Source organism: Cygnus atratus, chromosome 7 (assembly GCF_013377495.2).
Source record: "Cygnus atratus isolate AKBS03 ecotype Queensland, Australia chromosome 7, CAtr_DNAZoo_HiC_assembly, whole genome shotgun sequence".
In the NCBI taxonomy this organism is placed as follows: domain Eukaryota; kingdom Metazoa; phylum Chordata; class Aves; order Anseriformes; family Anatidae; genus Cygnus; species Cygnus atratus.
This window is the reverse complement of record NC_066368.1, coordinates 35383845-35410271: the sequence shown is the minus strand read 5'-3', so window position 1 is coordinate 35410271 and position 26427 is coordinate 35383845. Positions and strand designations below refer to the sequence as shown.

General features: G+C 34.0%; 1 protein-coding gene across 20 annotated transcripts in view; it reads right to left on the bottom strand.

The window, feature by feature from the left end:
- The window catches only part of KCNMA1 (potassium calcium-activated channel subfamily M alpha 1), a 475606-nt gene that overhangs the window by 106942 nt on the left and 342237 nt on the right, over positions 1–26427 (bottom strand). For all 20 annotated transcript variants that reach the window (XM_050712039.1, XM_050712038.1, XM_050712034.1 and 17 more), the window contains 4 exons: positions 26015–26084; positions 25022–25177; positions 11281–11390; positions 9038–9106 (listed from right to left, as the gene is read on the bottom strand). In XM_050712039.1, coding sequence (XP_050567996.1) covers positions 9038–9106; positions 11281–11390; positions 25022–25177; positions 26015–26084 — 405 coding nt within the window. The remainder of the gene's footprint in view (positions 1–9037; positions 9107–11280; positions 11391–25021; positions 25178–26014; positions 26085–26427) is intronic.

Genomic DNA, 26427 nt, shown 5'->3' with positions numbered 1-26427 from the left:
CAGCAATCTCTCTTATGAGACCCGGAGTGTCATTAGCTAAAGCTATGCTTTGATAAGCACTCACTTTAATATGTACAGCAAGGGAAACATTTTGAATTAAAAGACTTATGTAAAAGGAAGAAAAAGGACCAAAAAAAAAAAAATAAAAGGCTTAAGAGCATACCAAAAAGAATGCATCCATCAGTTACTTAGAGATGCATGTATTTGTTGAAGCAGTTCACGAGAATGTGCATATATATATCCTCCCAGATGAGAAACACATGACAAAGGAAATTTGTGTTTCAAGAGGGAAAGCTTCAGCTAACGTCTCCTATTTATATATTGCCAAGGCTGGATGGCTTTGCAGGTATAGGAAAACACAGGAAAAGGAGAAAATGACAGAAATCCATTATGTTTAACGGGAAGATATATGGATAACCCATATTCATTCTGTGCCATGTATGGGAAAATGTTATTTAAAATGACATCCCCAATTTTTCCAAATATGTATGTTTTCATCATATAACAATTTGATTTTCATGTCTGTGAAAAAAGCACATGAAATCAAGCAAGGAATAGCTAGTAGTTAAAATCTAAGATCTTAATTACATTTTACACCTTTATAACATTTCTAGTTTAGGTTACCTCAGACACTAATCAAGTAATAGCAATCTCAAAAAACTCACTCATAATTTCCTTAACAATTCTAGTTCCAGAAATACATTCCTCAAAACAAACCTTTTCATGACAGGTTTGACGTGACATTGCTATATATATATATATACATATATAACCTTTTGAATTGCTTGCTCCTTCATACATGAAAATTTAGAACACAAGGCAATTACAGCCATGGAAGTTGAACATATGTAAATCAAATATGATTTAATGCGATTAACAGTAATTTCCTTTACTTTATCAGCATGAACTTAGGAAAAGTCATTTCCATTAGCTTATGATAAGACTAAAATTTGTTTGTAAGCCCCTTGTGGAATGTAAAATTACATTTAGAAAACTCTGCTTTACACTTAGCTGTTATATAGCAAAGGTTAGTCCATTTGCTAAAGAAGATTCACCTGGTAACTATATGCAAGACTATGCATCTAAGAGTAATGCTAATGTCATACATCAAAAATATGGAAATCATCTAGTTGTACTCTCAGGAATCATGAATGATAGAAGCTATACAGTTGAAACTGGGTTCCCAGATGGACTGAAAGCATGTGAATCACAAATAGGAATTAGTGCATATTTAAGAAGTACAATTAAAAAAAAAAAAAAAGGAAAAAAATATAGTTAGAAAAACAGTAAAAGAATGCTTGGGGACGTCTTTTACTTAGACAGTTCAATGGAAACTTAAGATAAGACATGATGACTTTTCCAAATGTCAGTGGAGAAGAGGTATCTAACAGTAACTGTGTTAATTTTGATTGATTTACTCACTTACTGGATTATATACTATGATAATACTAGTTGCAGCTCTTTTATGCTTTGCTTAACTTCAATTACTGAAGAATATCTGAAGGAGAACCTGATGGAGGTTTGAACTGTACGACAGTTTGTGAACTGACACTTTGGCACAAAATTAATTCCTTTCAACTAATTATATTTTACTAATTTCTGCTGCTGGGTGATATTTATTTGTCTCTTACTTTCAGATGTCATACAAGTTGGAAGAGAATTATGTTCCTTGTGTTGAAACACCCTTAGAAAGTTTGATGGCTGATCTAATTCCATTTTATTAGGATTTATGAAATGTTATTTTTAATAATTTTTCAGTATACTAAGTTTTTAGTAGTATATGAAAAATATGTCCTGTTGCTTTCTATAATATTTAGCACTCTATTATATGAGAAGCATATGGGAAAAAAAATAACCAATCAGCTTTAGAGTCTGAATCATAGTTACACTATCTGCATTTATTGGCAGGCAACTTGTGAAATGGCATGGCTCTACAATTTTCAACTTGAAACTGAGCAGGCTTCCATTACTGCGCAAGTTGAAAATGAACATAACTTTGAACTCTTAATCTAGGCATAGCATTTCTATGGTAGAAGATTCTTAGATTTGTATAACTGTCAGTCTTTTCTGAGAAAAAAAAAAAAAGAGGCATAATTTTAGCATGGAGGAGCTGTAGTAAAGGTCTTAAAACTAAGCTGAAAAAGGCATGCAGAGATGCCCAGCAAGTGCAGTACAGAAAACAATCAGGCAAGGGCAACAACATTTTAGAAGCACTATATGCAGGCTACGACATGGAAGATATAGATGAGGTCAGTCAGAAGATATATAGACTAGAAGAGTTCTCTTAAGATTTTCCCTTGTCATCAGCCTGTTTTGTACTATTCTCATTTGTTCTTAATTTCAGTGTTGAATTTTAGACAGCACTAAGAATAAGATTTATCTCATCTATCTTAGAATGGAAGCTGCTTTCAAGAACTGCCCGTCTTCCCCTATAAGCATGGAAGGCTGAATAACTAAAAGGAGACTGTTCTATACTGAAAAATAAGATGAGATTAATCTCAGCATCAGTGACCAATTGAACAGTTTCCTTCATCAAGGAAACTTGTTTGATTCAGTTGCATGCCCTTTTTTTCCCCCAAGATTTAAAACTACCCTTATAACTGTCATCCTTGTCTAAAAAAAAAAAAAAGAGAGAGAGAGAGAAATTTGTTGAATTAAATGTAAATGAAATAAAAATGGCAAAGTTTGGACTAAACAAATGACAAAAGCTGTAACAATTCTGTTTTAAACCTTTTGGTAGATGTACTGTACCATTCCCCATGTGACTGAAATAGTAACATCATATATTAATCAGGAAGGTATAGTATTATGTGCTATTAATACATTAACTAAACCAAGACTATTTGGTATTACTATCTAAAGCTGCCACATTGTTAAACACATCTAGTATTTTTGTCTGTTTCATGCCATGCCCAGATGAAATGCACCATTATTAACATAATGGCTTCTTAAAATATGCCATGTCATTCACACAACTACAGACTTAAAATTACAAAATCAGTTTGAGGCAACATGTATTTTCAGGGTATGTTTCTAAGTGGACTGTGAGGGGGGTACACAAATCCCAAAATGGGAGTTGCGTGCATACCAGCTTCACACTGATTGTAACTTGTGAGTATTGTTTTTTTCTTCTGGGCTCTGTCATTGACATTAATTCAGACCCATATTGCTCTACACAGAAAAATCCAGTAAGACACTAAAAAGAATACAAGGCAAAAGACACAGGGCACATTACATGCTACAGTATATTAAGGCTTAATTACTACAAGCATATGAAAAGGTTGCTCCCAGGAGTTAAGTCCTCTACAATAGCAAAAAAATAAGTTATGGACTACAGGATGTGAGGCATTTTATTGGGGCATAATCCAAACTAGTTCAATGGCATTGGTGAATTCAATATACTTTAAAGCAACTAAACTATTCTTTCTGGTTCCAGAAGTGATTATCAATACAATGAAGCAGCACAATATATTTTATTCTGGGAGCAAGCAACTTTACTTAGTACAACACTTTTTCATATTGACCATCATGCCAGCGTTCACATGCCTTAACCACAAGATAATATATACTTAAAAGCAAGAAGCGAAGTAGAGGTGCAACAACTGCAGATCCTTGGAGATGCTAAGTGTTGCAGTAACTTCTCTGCAGTTGGATCATATCAATAATGCCAAACTGACAGGAAGCCACCTCTCTTTTCACACATCTACTCAGAAACCACAGGAGAGTAAGACTAAAAAATAAATTTAACATAAAGCACACGCAACAGAACAGACATGGAAAGTAAAGTTTGGGGAGAATGATGAGGAGGGACATCAAAATGTCTGGACAATGAGAATGGGTCTCCAAAAAGCACCATCAACAGTCAGACTGCTATGAGCAATAAGAAGAAAAAAAGGCTGAAAGGGAAGAAAGATGAGGAGAGGGAGTAGAGGAGATGGGACAATATGGAAGAGCATGCCTTCTTGATTTCATACAAATCAGTAGCGGCAGACAGCATGTAGGGAGCATAGAGAAGGGCTCTCAGCATGGTGTAGTAAAAGAAAATGCAAAACATGCAATTCCAAAGGAAAAAATTGAACTTAGAAACAAATAAATTCAGTAACATCTTCATAAATTAGCTTAATAAATGTCATTAAAATGAATGTGACATATAGTACAAACTACCCATGGCACTTTCACTGGAACAGTACAATAACTTTAATGAGTACTGTATTATGAATAACTGGGCTCAAATCAGCAATGCAAAGAATCAGGTATTTGGTTGTTGTTAATGGAAGGTGAGACTACAAGAGCAAATGAACTTAACTACTGTACTGTCAGATGTATTTTAAAGGAAGACTGGGGAAAGAAGAACATCAATGAAGGTGTGAATATGGAGACAATATGGCAGCACAAGGGCTGGTAAAGACGAAAATTACACTGTCACAATACAGTACAAATAATAATAAAAAAAAAAAGACGAGGGGAGATGTTAACAGTAACATCTGTTTTTCAAATATAACAGTCTGATACACCAATGACTGCATAAAGGGGAAAAAAAATTCCTAAAACATATACTTTTTTTATTTTGTATTTCCTGCAAAGAAGTTAGTGCATGAGTCACAAGAACCAACGGAGACACAAAATGCTATCCTGTCTCCTTTTTGAGATTGGGGGCTCATATATAAATACACACACATATAGATATATATATATACACACATAGATGAATATATATATATGTATATATATGTGTGCATATACAGAGAAAGATAGACAAAGATGTTATCTTCCTGTGTTCTTGACAAGGAATTAGTCCTGAAGTTAGAAGGAGTGGAGGTAGGATTGAGGTTGGAAGGAAAGGTAACGAAGAGGGCATACCGCTTTCGGCTTCTGCAAACGACAAGAAAAAAATTGCAAATCAAACACTTTGATAAGAAATCAACTGACATCAAAGCAAAAGCAAAAAAACCCTTTATATAAACGTCTCCAAGGCTCAAAGGTTTTTCTGCTGAGAATGAGGACAAATATATGGATAGACAAAGAGAAAATTTAACAAGAAGAGTAAACAAAGGGTGCAGGAGGGAAGAATCTTTCCTTCTTGCTTACTTATGTGGAAAAAAATTAAAAAAAAATGAGGAAAAATTAAGTAAAAATATTTGTAAAAGGGATTTCAGATGAGGAGTTTGAATTACTGTATTCTGAACTTTCGAAATTTTCCTATCTATTCAGCAAGCTCTGCTAGGACACTTTCAGGTTGATATTCTCCATATTCCTTTAGCATTTTTTCTACAGCAGAAATAAAACTCCCTGCAAATGAACTATGAAAGAACATCTTGTAAATCTAAAGTATTTGGCTTGCACAAGGGACACAAAAAAATTACTTAATAAATGCTTACTGCTATTAATAGCAAGGATTATAATATTCCCAGGTAGATAGAGATGAAGGAATGGCTGACTCATATTGTGACCTGGAACTACTAAAATGCAGATCTGAGTAGCTTGTCAGAAACCCACTAAGTTCAGTCACATTTTGTACACTGAGAGGTTTCTCTGCTAATTGAACAGTAATCCAAACATTATTAAATATATAAATATTAATATATCTAATCATAGCTATTTTCATTAATCGTTAAGATATTCTGATGAGAAACAGTTATATAAATAAAAAACATACTATGTTTTTATATTTTGCCTATTATTTGAAAATTATTTTATACATATCAAATCTAAGAATATATGGCCTACATCAGGCTTTGCAAAATTCATTTTATTTCAAAGCACTTTAAAATTCTGCTTTTAAACAAGCATTTAAAATCATGATTTTTTTTATAATTAACAATCAATACTATCAAAAGTTGTTATCAGATTTTGTTTACTGCTTTAGGTACAGAGTTTTATGTACAGCTTTATGCGCTTTATGTTCAGAGTTGTGAAAAGAGGTGAAAAAAATGTGAGCAGGAAACTCAGCTATTGCTAACTGATAATACTGACTGAAATAGAGTTCTGATGATTTTAAATTAACATTGATCTCAAATTTCCTATGGTAGAACTAACAGAATCTGGTTGTAAATCAGAAAGCTTTAGAAAGGAGCACCTAGGAGACTCTAATAGATAAAGCAAAACAAAAAGAAACACGTAAGTTTGTGGGTAAATGAGTACTTGTACTTTTCTACATTTACTGAAGATACTGAAAAAGTCAGTGAAAAATCTGCCACTGACTTAAAGTGGTACTAGGATTTTTTCTTAACCTTGAGGTGAACATTTAAAGAGGGGATTAGGTCTAGGATGCCCTCGAATTACCATTTGTGAGAGCTGCACGCACTTCTGAATCCACTTTGCAGTTGCTTTAGCAGTGATTACAAAGTGATGAAGATATATAAAACTAATCAGATATATAATTATTTTTCGATATTAAATTTATAATATATTTTAATATATATTAAAACTAGTAACAAAAATCAAGTGGTGGAAGATCTCATTGCTTAAGCAGAAAATGATATGAAAGTTTTCTCTGGTCCTAGACCTACTTCAAATATAGGAGCAAATTGTGTCTCATACTATGAGGGTGACAACTAGATAGCATTCTAAATTTGTATTTATATATATAATTGTTGCTATAAATCATAAACTATGTAAACTTCTCAATATTTTTACGAAATATGAACCTAAACTAAAAACATAAAATACCTCAGCATGTATCTATCAGTCATTCTCCTGATAGAATGAAGGTTGTCATATTCAGTTTCCCTGTCACATTTATGAATTATCAATGAAGAATTGAAGACATGAAGTAGGATAAAATATCTCCAAAGTTACCATCAATAAAAATAATTGGTGAATGATAGGTTTATCATGTTCAAAGACAGCTTGCACTTGTAAACCATATTATTCTACTTTTTATCTTAATTCCTCATCTTGTCATTTAAGAAGACACAAGGAAATGCAAGTATACCTAAAAAGCAAGATATAGAAGTTTTGTTCCATTGCCTTTCTGATTAGACTAACAGACTCCAGCTCAGAAAACCAGAAATATGTACTTAACATATTTGTGTTGAAGAACATAGGGACAAGTAGAAATGTAAACATATGCTGCAGGTAAGAGTGTGATTTACCAAACAGTGACCATAAAATTATCACTGTTTTATGAAGTTAAAAGTTACTACTGTGGATCAGGGTTAATAAAATGATGCGAGTATCACAGCCTACACGCTCTCCTCTTGTTATATGTGTGTTTGCAAAATCTAGCTGTTAACATCCCTTCATTACTACTGCTTCCTGTAATTCTTAGGCTCTTTTTTCTACTAAACTAATTCATTATGAGCTGTTACCTGTGTGGCTTTAAGTAAGAAGGAATATATGATTATATCACATTGTGTTACTTTTTGTGGGATCCTCTGCATCACCTTGTGATTAAGAACTCAATCCAACTCCCACTGAAGTTAGTTCAAAGAATGATATGGAAGCCATGAACTATCTGTTATTACTGAAAAAGACTATAATATTAGCACTTAAGAAACTAAATGACAAGTGAAGTAATGACAACCTAAAGCTGGTTAATAGTTCTCAGAGAAACTCAAAGGAAACCAAATACTTTATAAATATTTTAAATGCAAAATATGGTAAACAATACCATTGCTGTTAATATTGCAGTTGGTTATGTTTTTGCTAGAAAATTTAGATTAAACTGCCCATAGATAAAAGAATAATTACTCATTTGCTTTACATTAGGTAATGCAGAATGAGATCAATGAGTGGAAAAGTATTTGTTTTAAGATGAGCCCATGGGAGCTGGAAACAGTAAAAAAAATATATTTCAAAAAAGGATTTCTTAATCAGCATAGTGTGGACAAACGTAATATCCAGTATCACATACACCACTTCACATACCACTTACCACATATAAAAGAATAAAGCAAAACCAAGTATAGGGCATGGAAATACTGTCATTAACAGTTGCAATATTAGATTTCTGTGTCAAATGTTTTGAAGATACTATCACAGGTTTTATAGATATTAATACTGAAAAAAAAGACATAATAATAAGCATTAAATCAAAACCTCAGAAATCATGGTATGAACTCAAATAACAGAATTGGTTCTCCTTCAAGAAGAAAAAATTGCCCTCAAAGGTTTAGGTAATTGGTGGTCAATTACCTGTAAGCTGATGTAACATATATCATTCTGCAACACTTATGAATGTAACTTTTGACAGAGAAAATAAAATTCAGCTCAGAGTCAGAATAATCAGATTTCTATTACATGCCCCTCCACATGTTGCAGACCACATTTATAACATTTTTGTTATACAATAATGAATGTTGTGTAAATGCACTGATGGACAAGTTGACAGAAACTTGACTCCAGTATACACTCAGATTCTTAAGATTTGTTGTACAAAAGGTAGAAACGCCTCCTGTCGGTGAATTTGTACTAATTATAATCATGAAATTTCTTCGTTTTGGATGAAGAAAGGTGTCAGTCAGTTGGAAATTTCACAGCTAAATTAATCTTCCAGTTACCTGATGGTATTCATATATACAGTCTTTGTCAGAATAGATACCATATAAGTATTTATTCTATATTTCCATTTGTCCTGTATCCTATGTAGAGTGGTACTTCCAAACTTATTTACATGAAATTATTATTTTGATAAATGCAAATAGCCATAATGAACTGTGATTTCACATCTGCTTTCCACTTTTCCATTTTCAGTAAAACATTGGACTTCTGATTATAGTTGATAGAGTATGAACAACAAAAAAAAATTAATAAAGTACATTTTTTAAAAAAATAAAAATTGAACTTCTGGAGGTGGGACACAACACTGTCCCTCCCACCTTCTACTAAATGTTCTGACTTTGATTTGGCAGAGGAAAAACAGGGCAGAAATACAAGCCTTTCAGTGCTATGTGAAATGGTGTAATGTGATGGCATGCTAATTATACTCTGAGAAGTTTCAGAAGTATAGGGATACCTATGTGAATTCTGAAAAATAAGCAGGCAAAATTCTTGACAGTGCATTCCAGAACTTCTGAATTTGTAGTCAAGGACATACCTGCTTTCTCGTTTTTCCGACTTGTATTCTATGGCTATCATTAAGAGCTTTAGTTTCGCAAACACCAGTCTGCAGAAAGACAAGACGACAAGAGTCAGTTCTTTTTCATAACCAATATCATGTTTATAGGGATGGATGAAAATTTACACTTGCTAAGATGTTTACCCATTCTTCACTAAGATATACAAAGATCACGTATTAAGGACTTTCTTTTTTGAAAATAATAAACATTTTTTTTCTTAAAAATATGAACTAACAACTCTCTTGAGTTGTCACACGACTTAGCATAAGCAGCAGCACTATATTACTCAGTCTACTTAAGCAGTAATTACAAAGGTCATGACACAAAACATAAAATTGCATTTGAGTATAGCTGTAGATACGTTAGGAAATTTTTTCAAATCTTAGCCAGAAGTTAGTCATATGCTGATTGCAGTGTACACCCCTTAGAAAGTATGTATAAACATACATTCACTATTAATAAGTCAATATTTGGCAATTCCTGTCACAGAATAAAAGCATAACTGGAATCTATTTCTGACCAGTATATGGGAAAATACACGCTGATACTGTAATATATATTCATTAACTGAAGCAAACTTTTCATACTTCTGAAAAGACACCTGACGTGGCATTAAGAGAGCACAGTAGGACCTTACAACCTCTGCTTTCATGTGCTGGCTCTTGCTGGTGTGTCTACGAAGACTATTTAGCATGTATTCCTTGGTTGGGTGAGGGTGAAGGGGATGGCCAGCCTTTTTTATTTGGGGGGAGGGAGGGAGAAGGGGAGGGGGTGCAGAGGAGAGTTTATGACAGAGCTTGGAGAACAGTGTTAAAAAAAGAGATTTCTCTGGCAGAGTCAGATGAAGTCTGATTTTAATCACAGTTAGAAAATGGGATGATTTATTTAGAATCATGTTTATTAAGAGTCGTAGAGGCTGGCTTGGCCATTACCTGAACTGAGCTCAGGTTTGTGTTGTCTAAAATTTGACATGTTTGCAATGCTGAATAAAATCCCGAGTTTGGGAAAACATTTAACAGCTATGGACTGATCCAGCATCACTGCTTCAGAGAGGCAGAAAATTGAAGTGGGAACATTATGTGTGGATTAAATTTTAACAGTCCAAAAATACAGAAGAGGTACCTCACCCTCTGAGATAAGTTAAAGAGAATGACTCAAAGATAGAAGCAAGATCTTAACAGTGACAGACAATCCACGATGTCTTGCTCTGTGATAGTGGCTTAATTTGGAGTCACTCTCAGAGTAGAAACTGCTACTTCTATGAGTACACCCAGAAGAGAAATAATCTGTTCTGGAGCTGTGAGAGAATGCAGACAAATAGTGAGTGTCGCCTACTTGCCTAACTTAGTTCTTTGACATGAAAGTGTAGTCTATGACTTCTCTGATTAGCTCCCCAAACATGGCCTATTATAAAAACATACAAAAAATATCATGACTTACATGGGAATATATGCCATGGTTGTAAAACATGCAACAATGCACTGCACAAATGAAGAGCAAATAAAATCTTTACAATTTTGCCTTTTCTTAAAATGGAAGAGAAAATAGAACTTTGCTAAACTGTCGTATTTTGGTGGCCATAGTAGGTATCACTGCAACCCTACACATATAAATCTGTCATCTACAGAATGATTCTAGGACAAATTTAAAGATTTTCAGTCTCTAGAATTAAAGTTGTAGCATGTCTTATGCTATGGTTATACACTATATGCTTATAATACTCCCTTTGCCTTACAGAATATTTTTTTCAGACATACATTTTTCTTGGTAAATACAGTTTGCAACCAGTTCCATAAAGCTCTGGATGCCACGCTGCTTGCATGACTCCACTACATCTGCTTCAATTAATGAACAGTTTCCTTGGAATGGGACATAAGCCAAGACAGTGATGCTGACAAATACTATTCAAAGAATGGAAATCATTAGAAGAAACAATAGGACAAGTAAATAACTCAGCTTAAATCGATTGCTGGTTAATTTGTTCAAGTCTGAAAACACTTATGCTTTCATTTACAATCACTGAATTCCAAATCTCTTTTGAAAATGGGCATTATAATGTTTGGAATACTTCCATGCTGTGATTGCTTTAATGTTTATTTTATTGGCTGATGTAGGAACAACATTAGGACTGTAGCAGAGTGAGAAGGTCTCCTACAGAAACCTTTGGTTTCACTTGAGAGCAGGCAAACAATTATGTCTATTAATATGTATTTCTACTTACTCACAAACTGCAGGGAAAGACAAACCCACAAAGGCACTAGACAGATATTCTGTATACATTTCATTTGCAACTCCTTCCAGATAGTATTTCTGCCACGTATCCTCCTCAATCTAAAAAAAAAAAAAAAGAGAGAGAGAGAGAGAAAAACACAGATGTAGAGTTCTGAGTAAATTTTAAAAAAATTAAATCTTTAAAATTAATTAAAAACTTCTTAAACATGTATCATTTTTTTTTAACAAATAAGTTAACTGACCACTCAAATGTTATGGCATTTATTTTATTTTATTTTTTTAAACCAAGAAAAAAAAGAGTTCATGAAGACAGTAAATCCTATGTAAAAATAAAACACTCAATTCTTGGCAGGCACATTCAGTATGACATGAAATAAGGTGGTGGAGAGCTTAAGGAGAAAAAGCTACTCAATTTTCTGTTTTTGAAAATTCTCTAGTGAAATAGCTGCATTATATTGTTACTGAGTCTCAATGTTTGTTTTCATGTTTTTTGAAAGTTTGTCCACACTCAAAAAGCATCATTTAAAATTCTAAATAATTGTTCATTAACAAGGTAATATGAGAAGCAGATATACTCAAATGGTTTCAATGTGTAATATAAGACTGTATATATGTAGAAGAGTAGTCAGAAATGGAAGTAATGAGAGAAGTTGAGATATCAGAGATTTTCTTTTTCTGAAATAAGGTATGTGATCTTAGAGATCATGAAAATATTTATGTTTACTTTGTGTCTAAAAGCTGTAGTTCGTTCTTTGCAATGAACATGAGGAAACATTTAGTTCCACTGCTTAGGTAGCCCCATTATGGTCTTTGTCTTACAGAGCAGAAAGTGAAATGATACTGATTTTAGAGGCCAAAAATTTAGAGGCCAAAAAAAAAAAAATTGATTGATACAGTGAGAAAGTATTCATTCATTTATTTTAACTCTTGGTAGAAACTTGCAAAGCTACCTCAAAGGTTGAAATACTAAATACCAACTGATCTGAGGATTTTGATAACTCTCTCTATTATTTCACAAATTGTTTTTGTCCAACATCTGCAGCTTTTCCCAAGCTCTGTCCACATTGCGCAAACAGGTAACAATACCAAACCAATCCTGCAGGAAACAGAACTGTAGCAACACCAAATGAGGTGGCAAAAAGATGCTTCAGGAACATCCATCCTTCCAAACTGGTGCAGGTAAGGCTCAAGTGCTTTAAGCTACACTGCCTATCTTGCTTATCTGAAGTCCCAGAGCCAGTGTAACTGCAAACAGCTAAAACTGAGCCATTTTTTTTTCCACTACACAGGGAACTCTCAGCACGTCAGAATCTTTATCAAAGAATTCATTTCAATAAGATAAACAACTTGTTACTGCTTCAAAATTTTGTGCAGCTACATTACTGCCCACCATGTCAAATTCCTTGGATAATATCCAGCCAACAATTTTTATGGTATGGAAGGCCTTATGGTAGCAAACCATAGGTTTGCATATTCTTTATGGTAAAACCATTACAGTATATTAGGAGAAGTCTGGGTTTTGTTATGAATATATATTACAAATATCAATATAAATGTACATCTCTGTCAGTATTCAAGCAAAGAAATTAAGACGCGATGTAAGTGAGTTGGGTAACAGCATCCAAATGGATTTTTCAGCCATTCAGCAATAAATCAAATCAAGAAAAGAATCTTTAAGCAACAATTTATCTTTGTCTGCTCTGTCAGACTACAGCTGTTTTAAAACAACATTAAAGCAAGAGGTTCTTGCATTACATACAGGGCTTAACTGAAGTATCTCCACGTAAATTCAAAAAAGGATAAAAATTTAGGGTGGAAAAAATTAAAGCACATACTCTGATCGCCAGACATTTCAGAACTGTGACCGACAACATACCATATGCAGCATCCAGTAACTGGCTTTCTGGCTCTTAAATTGAAAAACGAACTCATACCTACATAAATGTTATTCAAGATTTTTTTTCCAGGTATTAATCTTATTTTTCATTTAACTAGCTTATTTATACTGTTGCTTAATAAGTTTTATTTCTTATTATTTTAATCTAAATTATGCTTCTAAACCAAGGTAAAATCAAAGGAAAATGGTAACTGTGTAACAATTTATAAAGTAAGAAGCTAATATTTTTTAATTTTAAATTAAATATTTAGGAACTGGAAAAATATTATTTTTGCTTTTAAAACCTTGTATAATTTAGGAAAAAAAAATATGAGCACAAGTTGTAAATGTAATCTGCATTTTAAAAACAAAAACTTTAAATGGTAACCGAGATCTCTTCATTCCTTAGAAGTCCAAAACCAGATGTTTCTTGTTCCTTTGTATACTGTCCTGGTTTTGGCTAGGATAGAGTTAATTTTCTTCCTAGTAGCTGGTATGGTACTTCATTTTGGATTTAGAATGGTAATAATATTGATAACATCCCGATGTTATAGCTGTTACAGAGAAGTACTTACACTAAGCCAAGGACTTTCCTGCCAGCAAGGAGGATGGGGATGCGTAAGGAGTTGGGAGGGAACAAAACCAGGACAGATGACCCAAACTTGTAAAAGGGATGTGACACTATGCTCAGCAATAAAAATGGAAGAGTTGGCCAGGGGTCTGCCATTGCAGCATCAGTCAGCTGGTGGTGAGCAATTGGGTGTGCATCATTTATTTTGTGCGTTCTTTTCTTTTTCTTTTCTTGTTTTTCCTCTCTTTTGTTTATTGAACTGTCCTTATCTCAACCCATGAATTTTAATACCCAACCCCCAACACTCCGATTCTCCTCCATCCTGGTGCGAGGGGAAGGGAGTAAGCAAACGGCTGTGAGGTGCTCAGATGCCTGCCAGGTTAAATCACAACACACATTTGAATTTTTAAAAGTTTTAAGCTATACTGCCATGTACCATATTCTTACTTTTGTCCCAAATCATGAAACTCAAAAAACCCATAAAATCAGAAATATATAGAAACACAGTGACGTTCCTTTTCTTACTGCTTTCTTTATCTTTCTTATCAGGAAAGCTGCCTTCATCCTGACTCCCCGCATTGCCTGAGTTCTGTAAGTCTGCACTTGACTTTGCCTCTTTCTATTCTCCACCATTCATCACCTGACATCACAAGCAATTCCAACTGAACTGTTACTCTAGACTAATGTCCCATATATCCTTCTATTTCCCTCTTAACTACCTTATCCAAACTGAAGTCTCAGCTTTCCTGACATTTAGTTGTGGAGGTATAGCCTCCAACTCAGAGGTTAGTTCTTACCTTACCACCCCATTGGCAGTGTTACTACCTCTTCTTTTAACCAGTATTGAACCACACCAGAACACAGCATTGTGCCTATCTTTCAAGCTAATAAAGCGGGTATTTTCTTTGCCTTCTTCAACCCAGTCACTATATGCTTAGACCATACAAACCTTGTTTTCCCACATATCAGTATAATCTGTGACAAAATGCCTGAAGTGTGTTAGGAAAAAAAAAAATCACCTTTAAAAGCCATAAAAGACAGTAGGACTGATTCATTGTCCTAGCATTTTGTAGCTATCCAGTACCACAAGTGTGAGAGATACAGTAGTCATTCATGCTAAGCTCACTGACTAAAATCAGGATGATATTACCAGGAAATAAAGCAACAGTCCCATTGAAACGATTCAGAAAAGGAATTACATTTGAGCCTCTGGGGATGCAAAAGCACATGTCAGGAGTGTAGAGTCCTAGCAGCATAAATAAGACCTGCAGCTGTGCTGTCTAACTTAAAGATCCATTTTCATACCATGTCCACACACAGCTTGTACTGAAATGCTATAATTATGATGAGCTTTTTAAAATTTTACAACTTAAAAGCATCTCTTCCCTGATCCACAGCTCCTTTAAACCACTTGAACCAATCTCTACTGATTGTGAAATGCTTAGGATCATTGTCCAAACAGCACAAAGTAAAAGGAAACTGAAGTGTGTTTGACATGGTCATTCAGGTGAGGGAAATAAAATTAAGATATTATTATATATTATGTCATTACACAAAATTTATTAGATTGGTATATTGTATTACTAAATATTATTACACTTATAATTTTATGTATTATTTTAGATTATATTTTTCATTGGAATTTAGTGTGACATAAATCTCTGTTGCACAATTTTCCAGTATTAAAAAAAAAAAATACTGCAACAGCTATTTTACCAGGACTTGTACAGTATTTTATGTATCTTTTATCCTACAGACTTGGTACTAATTTGGGATTCACCAATCATTTCCTAATGCTAAACTATTCAAAAGGCAAACTTTCAAAGGAACGTTCTAAAGAACAGAAGAATTACAAACTTTTTAATAACCCAGTAAAATATCAGTTACAAAGAAATTATTTTTTAAAATTTTCTTCTCCTGCTGACAGGCTGCCAGGTAATGAGTTACTTCAGTTCTGGAAGAGTAAACAAACAACTGCAAGAATAAATTACAATATGGAGATGATCTAAATCATACATTCCCTGACAAGTGGGCTGCAAACAATCAAAAGAAATTTCTTCCATAGAAATTGTTTCACCATTCGGAGACCATGTGGGATGCTAAAAGGGATTTGCATTGTGTTATTCTCCACCACACACAGAGAAGTCATATCACATTTTTTATAACCCTTTTATTTATGTGAAGCTTGCAAACGTTGCTGATCAGAAGTTCTTTATATATGGAAAACAGATAAAGTGCCGACTGGATAAAAAACAGAGTAACGACAGTAAGAACATGTTTGTGACAAGCTCTATTTTGTGGCTTTTTCTTAGATTGACACCACCTGGTGTTGGAAAAAATATACAAGGAGAAAAAAGATAAGCATAAAGATAGTATAAGGAAAACCAGAGTAAGGTAGTTTTCGACTCCATTTCTCCTTTCTACTTTCTTTTCTGGCTTCTTTTCTTTAACCCACTAGGTTTGATTTGGAGGAAGGAGCTGCAGGCAGGGCTGAAATTCAGCTAACAGCTCATCATTAGTTAAGAATTCAAGAAAGGACTGAAAAAAAAACTTATTTACATAGTACTGATCAAGATTCATAGGTATTGGTTAGTGTTAAATTTACCTTCATGTAGTGACTGGAATGTTGAAGATATGTTCTGTTAGGATACTATGAAATGTTCATTAATGATATATGGGATGTTATAAAAGATTATTAAAATATAATGGAGAGAAGATGATCTTTGCATTTTGTCTGCACCTGACCTATGACTTTTTCCCTGTAACTTCAAAGAGATAAATGGTCACCTTCCTGATACTTTGTGAAAGGCAGTACCTGCTGGTCTGCTAGAAATGAAACAATGATTAATAACCTCCAGCGTTCAATATTTAATTTCTAATTCCTTGAGTCATGCAGCCACCCTGCATTTTAAGTAAGGGCTCCACAAGAAAACACAATCAGTTTCTCCCATAATCCATATCAGCAAGGTACTAATTCTAAAACATTTACAATGACAAAAAAGTATCCTGATACTCCTGAAGTATCAGGAGTTACCTTACTCTTGAGTAATTTAGGGCTTTCTGATACTTTGTAGCAGCTATTAACCTCAGATACTGTATCCTTAAATAAATTCGTTTATTCAAAATGTGCATTTATTTAAAAATAACTTGAATGATTGTAATCCATTCATTTTTTTTGATGTAGTGATACTCATCTTTTACTTATCTACTCATTAATAATTTGTCAAAATTTAACCATTAATGTGCAGATGAAAAAATCTGTCCCATATACACTTACAAAACAGATGTTTTTCATGTCAGTTGGCTAACAACAATGGAGAATAATAAAATGTTTTGCTGTGTTCAGCAAAAAGAGCTGAATTTGAGGTGAATATGGTCAAGATTCTACTAATCAAGGTTACCATAAATCTCAGTCAGTAAAACTATGAAAATTACTATGGTTAGTTAAAGTTATATCTTGTATTTAGCCTAGCTGAAAATGTCACCAGTGAAGAGAACAACCTTGATTTTAAACTACAAAACTTTCAATTCTATGGTAATCCATTTCACCCTGATCTTATTGCACCCTACTATCATTTAATATTTTCCCTTCTTTCTTTTTTAATTTCTTGCATGTTATTTCCATTTTATTTTATTCATTTAATTTTATTACGATAGGCCTCTACCGATCTTATATAAAGTAAAACTGTTAGTCCCACATTTTGAGGGCGAGGAGAAGAGAAGCAGAAGCTTCTAGTTCAGGAAAAACACAGAGGTTTTTTTTTTATTACTTTTTTTATTTGATCACTGAATGAAAAAGTATGCTTTGAAAAAGTACTTCTAAAACACCAAAGCCTAAATGTTTTCAACCTTCAGCATATAAAATTATAACTACATGAGGACAGAAAAAAAAAGTCAGACATGCTTTAACAATGCCCACTCATGTTTCATATACAGCTCTTGATGTTCCCTAGATTTTGACTATAAACAAAGGCAATAGACAGTTCCTATAACCACAGATGCCACTTACCTCTGCAGATTGATAGGAAGAAAATATTACTATTATTAATCAGGTACTTAACTCTACTGTTAATTGTTGGTAATTCGGTTATTTAATATATCTGTTTTGGTTTTGGCAAGTCATTCTTATATGCTTTGTGCATTTATATCTCAGATCTCTGGAGTTCAACAAATCTCAGGCAATTTTCTTCAGTCTACTCTATATTGAAAGTACAGAAGAATGTTCTCAGGGGGATTTTAAAATTAAAGTCTACCATACTGCATGCCATGTATAAAAAGCTTTCCTTTGTGTTGCACTGTTTCTACAGAGGATAATCACACTCTTGGGGTAAGATCTGCTCCTCTCTGCACTCAATAAATTACTCAGAATGGAGTAAGGCAAAGGACTGTTGTCCAAATCCTCAGTCTGAGTTGAATAAGACATGAACTCACTTCTCTTTCCATGGATATTGCTCCTAGCACATTTCAGAAACATCTCTCCAGAAGTATGTCACTGATGCACCAGCTCAATGAGGACACTCTTATTTTTGTGTAGCCAAAACACTATAGAGACGACTTAATCTACCTCTCTACTATAGCTTCGTATGTTCTAAATAAATTCTCTTTCAATTTCCTCTTTATTTGCTCTAGAATTTGTACTCTCTTGTCCACCTAAGCCTATTTACCAATGTTCTAGAAAAAGGAAAATAATATTTATTTTACATATTCTTTATAAAGCTTGTATGCTTTAGCCAAACGGATACAATTTGTGTGTGAATTTTCAGATGAGGTGACTTGGGCTTTTTAAAGGAATTTGTCCTCTAGTCTCCCCATGCATATTTTCCAAAGATTTATTAAGAAGGTGGATGGGAAATCTGCTTAACCTCAAGCTATCTTAAATTTATGGCTTGTTTTTGGGCTGGGAGAACCAGAGGACCAGGCTCCACTACATTTCTTCATTTCTTATGAATCTGACTTTCTAAGAACCAGCAGTGTCTTTTCTGTCAAGAAGCTACAATAAAACACAGCTAGAAGAAGCAAAAATGGTCAAAGATAGGTTAACTGAAGAAAAAAGATGATTTTTCCTTGGTAACTAGATGAAATGACAAAACTTCTGCAGTGACGCAGATGACAGACAGATTATAAAAGCTACAATGATCTTTGTTCCTCTCTGCACCATTAAAAGACCAAACTTTGAGGTCTATAGGAGAGAAGTCCTTTTGAAATGTAGCTTTACATTTCCATAACAACTAGAATCAGGCAACCTTCTTTAATGGGTAGTCATATAATATACTCCTTTAACATATTCAGCATGAACTAGATAGCTAAACACATAAGGAAAGTCCACCTGAACAAGGAGGGAGAAGTGATGTTTCATTTACTCTTCAGGAACAGACATTTTAAGAGAAATTCAGTTTGTAAATCACTAGCAGTTTTGTCACTTGATAGAAGAAACTATTTCAACTGTAGAAGAAGAATATTTGCAACAGAGATGATGTGTTTGTTTTCAACTCCTAACTGGAACTGAATGAAGACAAAATAATTAAATAATTGATCAAGAGCAATTCTATTCCCAATCTCGCTCTTTTTTAAAAATATAATTTAAATATGGACCCCCTACTTTACTTATGCAAATATTGTACACCTCAAGCATATTACCAAGCAATGACAAAAGACAGACACTTCTACATCCCTTTCCTTTCCTTACAGAAAAGGAACTTTCTTCTGTTTGGAAGACATTCATCTGCATGATCCTAAGTAGCAGGCTTAGCAGGTCATTCTGTTATTTTTACTCCTGAAGTTAAGTAACTAACACACTTCAAGCAGACACTGCAGCAACATCAGTAAATGTAACATTCTAGAAAGATAACAAGATAGTACAATTAGTGATTTATGATGCAACAACAAGGAAACATTCATGATCATTGACTGACAGCCACACTATAGCATATACTATATTCTTTTGATTTTGATGTTGAATCATAGCAAAATGTTATCACAGGATGCTATATTGGTTCAAATAGTAAGAATTCATTTCTCTCTTCAGGGACCTTACAAACTCAAGAGCAAATTCTAACAAATAGTGACAAAAATTTAAGCTATTCCAAACAAAGCTAGGTAAAGAGCATTTATCTCTTTGTGTTGGATCTCACACAAAATGTGTCATAAAGTGATTTGAACCTACATCTCTCACATTCTACTCTAGTACTCCCTCATCTGCTCTCCTCTATCTGTATATAGGCACAATGTTGTTACCAGCAAATACATTTACATAATACAATCATTCACCAGTGAGACAGAGAGATCAAAAAATGATGTACATCTCACAAACACAACCATTAGTATTGTCAGGAAACCTTAACACACCCAGCCCTACCCCCTGTCAGTATAATGATCAGCAGCTCTGTAGCCCCAACTGATCTACTAAAGCATTTGCTTCTCAGTGTAATGACACAGTTTACATGTAAGAAATTGAGTGTATCTGAAGCTGACAATGCTATATAATCTTCTCTGTCAAAATTTAGGTCTCACTATCAAGACAGAGAACTAAGACTAGAATTGTAGTATGACATGGGATATTATACTATACTTTTCATTAAGCAAGGAAAAGCAGAGAGAGGATGATGGAATGTCTTTATAAATATTAAGGAAGTGACAAAATGAAAATTCCTTTATAGCACAATTAAAATAGCTGTAAAGCCTGCCACTTGGCATCGACTAAGCTCAGCTCATCACCATCCAGGGAAGAGCAAAAGGCAGCACAAATGCTTCAAGACTGATTTCAGATGTTTAGAAGAACACTGTCCATTATATATTTTGAAATACGTTTTATTTGGTAAGCAACCCTATTTTATTGGATAAAAAGAAAAAAAATAAAGTGCTGTAGAAACCACGTGAAAGTTGTCAACTATTTCTTTTTTAAAATACATATAAAACTTGCTTTTCAAAGATGCCCAGAAGGTCATGTGGAGAAATGTTTTACCAGAACTGCCTAGAAAGTAACCTCTTCACTGGAGCAATTCATCTGAGCCCTCGCTGAGCTGTTTTCTTCTACATACATCTAACACAGGGACTCCTGCTAGCACCTAGGCTCACAATGCTTCCAGGGCTTCCTGATAATTTTATAATTCTCTTCTCCACCACATTTTTTTTTCTAGCTACATACACGGAAATAAAGAGGAAGTGCAAACATAATATTTTTGACTGGTAGCTGAAAATAACTTCTCCAATGTATCCAATCCTCATCCCCACTCATAATGCCCTTTCAGTCTACACAAATTGCTTGTGTGAATGTCTGGCTTCATTGTACCTTTAGACACAGAAACCAAAATCTGAGAGATAAGTGTCAGATAATTGGCTCAAAGCAGTTCATAAATTCCTAGCAAAGATTTAAGCTTCTCAGATTTAGTCTTATAATCAAATTTCCTTAAGCATCATTAAGTGTCAACTATCTTTTTATTTGATTCTATCGTTTTCCTAAGTCAAGGTACTCTGTTTATTACACAGCCTCCTTAGAAGCCTCACACTACAAGAAGTTGCATTTTTCACTTACTTACAAGTTCTCCTTTATTAGAGGAAACTCACTGAACAAACCCTAGTCTCATACTTTAAAACAGCCCAAGACTGCCTAGGTGGCCAAAAATAAATAGAAAACCAGTTGATGTGTTCCATCAGTGTGATGTACACCCGTCTGATGTAAATCTGCACGGCTTCATTATGTCCATCTATCAGCCTGCACTAGAATAGAATGTATTGAGAAGCGGGCATTGCATACATGTGGGTGTGAGCAACAGATGCCAAAAGAGCCCACAGAACATTCCTGCTCTCAAAATAGCTTAGAAGAGAACTGAGACTGCTCTAGATCATTTTTCAATTCTGGAATGATGCCTACTGTCTTACCAACAGAGCAAAGACAAAACTAATTCATTTTGTGGACTTGTGTTACACTCAAGGACCACATTCCATACTTTATTAATTTATGCAACAATACTAACTCATGTTGGATTACATGATTGCAGACACGGACAAAATTTGACCACCTCTGCCTTTTATTCTATTTACTTACTTTTTGCAATGTTTTTCATATGGGTAGACTTCTGGTATGCATTTGCTAATCCAAACAATACTGAAAATGCACTACAGTATAGTATTTCAATCTTTTGCTGGGACTACGCAAGCAGTAAGTCCTGATTTCTTTATTAATACAATGATAGCACTTTCTGCTATAAAAAGAACAGACTATTGAAATACAGTTTACAGGTGTAAAGCTTTTGGCTTTTTTTCTCCCCTCAACATGATTTGTTGGACAGTCCTTCTTCCTTTAAGTGTTTATAAACCCTTTTTGTTACAACTGTGTATCACATAATCTTTTTGAGCTGATTTTCTTTTTATCCAGTTGGTGCCAAAAGGAGCATAAAAGATTCCATGTGAGATTACATGTCTAAAACCAAAAAGAAAATATTAGACACAAATATAATATTTTGAGGTTTCTTAGTTTGTTTTACCTTTAATACTAGGCAGACCGTTTACACAAATCATTTTGTTGTAAAGTAACATATAATGAGTTAAATGTGTGCAATGTCACCATCAATCATGTTCATTTTTGTTTGAATGCCCAAGCATTTATGGCACATTAAATGACTTTCTAATCACATTATGAAGAAGGAGGAACAAACACACATTTCAAACTTTTTTTTTTTTGAGAGAAATTTCAGTAAATATCCCTGGCAATCTCCTATCTTGCGTGAGACTCTACTAACGTTTGCTCAAGGAATTTATGAAGGTCTGACAGCACTTAAATTCAGTGTTCTAAATGAAAAAGACTGGAAGTCCTTTTAGGGAATGTACATCTTTCTTTTCAATAGAATCCTCCTTAACAATTCCAATTAACAAAGCTGCTCTTCTACAATACTCTCTTTAATCACAACCACCTCTTAGTAACAGCTTTCTCTTTCAAACACAGCTTTTGGAGTGAGATAGTTTGCAGAAAGAATATCTTTTCAATTAAAGAAAGAAAGAAACCTTTTGCTATCACCAACTGAGTTGAATTATCACGGAAAGGAGTACATTCTCAGTTCTTCTATGTTTATTTTACTTTAGATTTTAACACTCAGAGTTCTTTGAAAATTATTACATTCATTTAACTTACCTGGATCACTCATTCTTAGTTAAACAGCAACATTTTTAACCAATACTAGCAGAGTCTTGCATTCTACCAATGCAGTATTTGACAGCATTCTGTTAGTGCCACCTGAAGTAACACAATTTAAGGTATGTCTGCACGCTACTCTGTTTATAACTGTATATAATCACAGACACAAGAACAAAACTGACATTGATACCTTCCTCTAAATCAAATTTGTTGTTATTTTCATGTTTATTCTGTACATATAGAAGCAATCACAATCAATAAAATGCAGACTGTCTTAACTCATTTAGATCCCATTACAGGATTGGGATGGTTTCTACCTCAGCAAAGGGGCAAAGTGCTTTGCAAAACTGAGCATTCAGCTTAAAATTGTTCATCAGTGAAACAGTCCAATGCATGGAAATTATTATAAGAATATCTTATAAAATAATATAGGGTTGAAGATGGATAAGATACTGGTGTAAGTGGTCAAAGACATTTTCTGGAAAGATGTTACCTTTAACTTTGCTTTTTTTGACTTGTATAAATATTTTAAGTACAAATCCAGACCATAAGTGTTTGTCTCTGGCACAATTCCCCAAAGCCAGACACTTTCTGAATCTCTCTCTTTTTTTTTTTTTTTCCTCACTGCAAGTTGAATTTCAACATTAAGGTAACTTGCATTAAGGCTGGGGCTTCTGAAGATATATACTGGATTTTCTTGGAGATAAATCATCACTTCTGATTTTGGAAGACAGAAGCTGAACAAAAGTTTTTTACCTACTTCTGACATCAAGAGCAAGTTCACAGAAAACTTTGCCACATTAATTTGAATATATTCGTTCGACTACTACAAATTTTTGAGACTCCTGAGAGTGAATGACCTGCAAAAAGAATGAAGTTCACAAAAAATTGAATTTTCTTCAGGATATAAGTAGAAAGAATTAATATCTGAGCGACTATATGCTGATGAATCATGGACAGTTTTCAAGTTTGGCTTTACTGAAGTAAAACAGCTTTTTTACTTGAACATGAATAAAGATGCAAGCAGCCTAACTGCAGACAGTAAACTGCAAAGCCCAGATTTATTTCCATATTGAAAATGGGCATTTTTTGACAGTATGTAGTAGACACAAGAATCTGTGGTCTCCATTACAAGGAGGATTCCAAAGAACACCTTAATAAGAATTTCAGGACTTCCTGAGAAGTGAATAAAGACTCGCCACTCTACAATGAAATGTGCACCTCTGTGGAACAGTCCTGGCTTTCTCACCTGATAACATTAGGCTTTATGTTGGTATTTCTTTGTTGGTGTTTTTGTTTGTTTGTTTGCTTGTTTTGCTTTGTTGTTTTTTTTTTTTTGGTCATTGTTGTTTTTTGTTTGTTTTCCTTGCTAACTAGCACAATGGACTTGAAATGTCCTTCCTTGTACTCCAGTGTTTCCTGTCCTATTAATAACAATCAAGGGATTGGAAACTGTGCATCCTTGATATTTGGAATTACTGTCCCAGACAGGGGAAGGAAGCATGAGAGAAGCATTGACTGCTTCAATCAAGGCCTTGGTCCAGTTGCCACAGAAGTCTGGATTAACTGCATTAAAATTTTGCCATTTAAGTTTGAAAAAGCTCTTTTACTGAGAGGAAACACAAATGAAGTTGTAGGATGTTTAGGCTTTGGTTCCAATACATTTCTTATTTACTCTCACAGTCAAAGGTCCACTATCCACTTGATGTAAAAGAACAAAATGATCAGTCCTTTCTTCTGGGCACTTTTTTTTTGCCATATGGGACATATACAAACCACATTTTTGTTTTAGCAGAAGGGACTTTCCTCACAGATAAACACATGGTTTGTTTAAAGCAGAGCAAAACACAAAACACCAGAAATATCCCCCTTGAAATGGATGATACTTTGATCAATTTTTTAATGCCAAACTTTCCAAATAAAAACAAAAACATAACTTTGACAGAACCTGACAGTTTTCCCAATTTGCAGCAGGGATCTTTTGCATGCAAGTGTGTGCTGTTTTCTTCTTTGTTTGCTTTTTTTTTTTTTTTTTTTTTTTTTTACAAAAGTTGTTAATGTGTTCCTATCTGTTGCATATTTGAGCCATTTTCTCTATACAACTTTCTGACAAACTGAATTGCAGACTAAAACATTCTGAGACAAGGCATTACCTTTATGAATGATCTCATAGAGAAGAGGTTGGCTAACATTGTTGAAAGGCCAGGTGCCAGGCAGCTCTGGGCTATGAAACCCAGCTTGAGCTCAGCAAGACAGATTGCATCATCCCCTTCTTTCCAGTTCCAGCTTGGGATATTTAGTAGATGGGCCTGAAGAAATTAAAATAAAATGAAACAAAATAAAATAAAAATAAACTCCACAGGTGAAGAGGCAGAAATACTTCTGTAAATACAGTACAGTAATGAAGGAGATAGAAGTGAATGACTTTGTTATTGATTTATTTATTTATTTATTTATTTTTCTGACTAGGGAAAATTACTTTAAGTACCTAAAAATTAATTTTATGCTAAGAAGGACTCCGATCTCTTATGTACCTTTTTATTATAGACAAAATTTCACACTTCTCAAGCCATGTTCTACATGCATATATGTGGCTGTGACACTGCCAGGCCCATACTCACATCTGAGTGAGCCTTAATTTTCACCTTAAATTTTTTTTTTGAACCTGCAATTTGGCAATTACAGATCCACATTGCCATTTAAGAAATATAAATTAACTATAAATGGTTAATAAGACAATAATCCCATGTTTTTTGTAACTATCCAGAAAGAATCGACTTTCCACAAGAGCTGACTTGCCTAGAAACCACCAATTCATTTCAGGTAGCTCTAGTGCAATAGGCTTGACAAAATTTATGGATTCTGAGTGGTTCATCTGGAATCAATAGCAAGTATGGACACTGTAGCTCTGAGAATTATATCCTAGGTAGTTAATAAATGTCAGAGGATTTTGATAAGGTCACTTGCATATATAAATAAAATCGAACTACCTTGTAACTGGATTACGTGACAAAGCTTATTAGGGTGCTTGGAAAGAAAAATGCTTATTGTTAGTGAAGCTAGAAAAAATAGTGTATGAGTGCAAGGTAGCAAAACATAAAGCAACTAAAACCTGTGGGGAGATACACTACTGGTTGTCCCATTACCTTATTGTGATACTGCAACATCTGAGTGATAATTCTTATCTTCGGATGGTAATTCTTTATTGAAATAACTCTAAAAGTAAAAGAAATATATGATTAAAATAACATTTAGTTGGTGGGATATTTGGATGTTGTATCCCAGCACATCTACTTCACTGTGTTGTCAAGTCCCACAGTTAAAACTGTACTCATGTATTTTGCTGTAAAGCATAATAATCGAAGTTAAACATATGCAAAATTTACATCTAGTCAAGTTCATTTAACAACCATCAAGTAATACTAGAGAACAAACTTGAGGATTTACTCAGTTTAATGGCTTCCTTACAGATTTTGCAGAAAAAATAAAAACACTTGTTTTAGCAGCTTTGTTCAGATATCCCATTCTTTACGTTAAGCAAATAATACACTTGCAATTA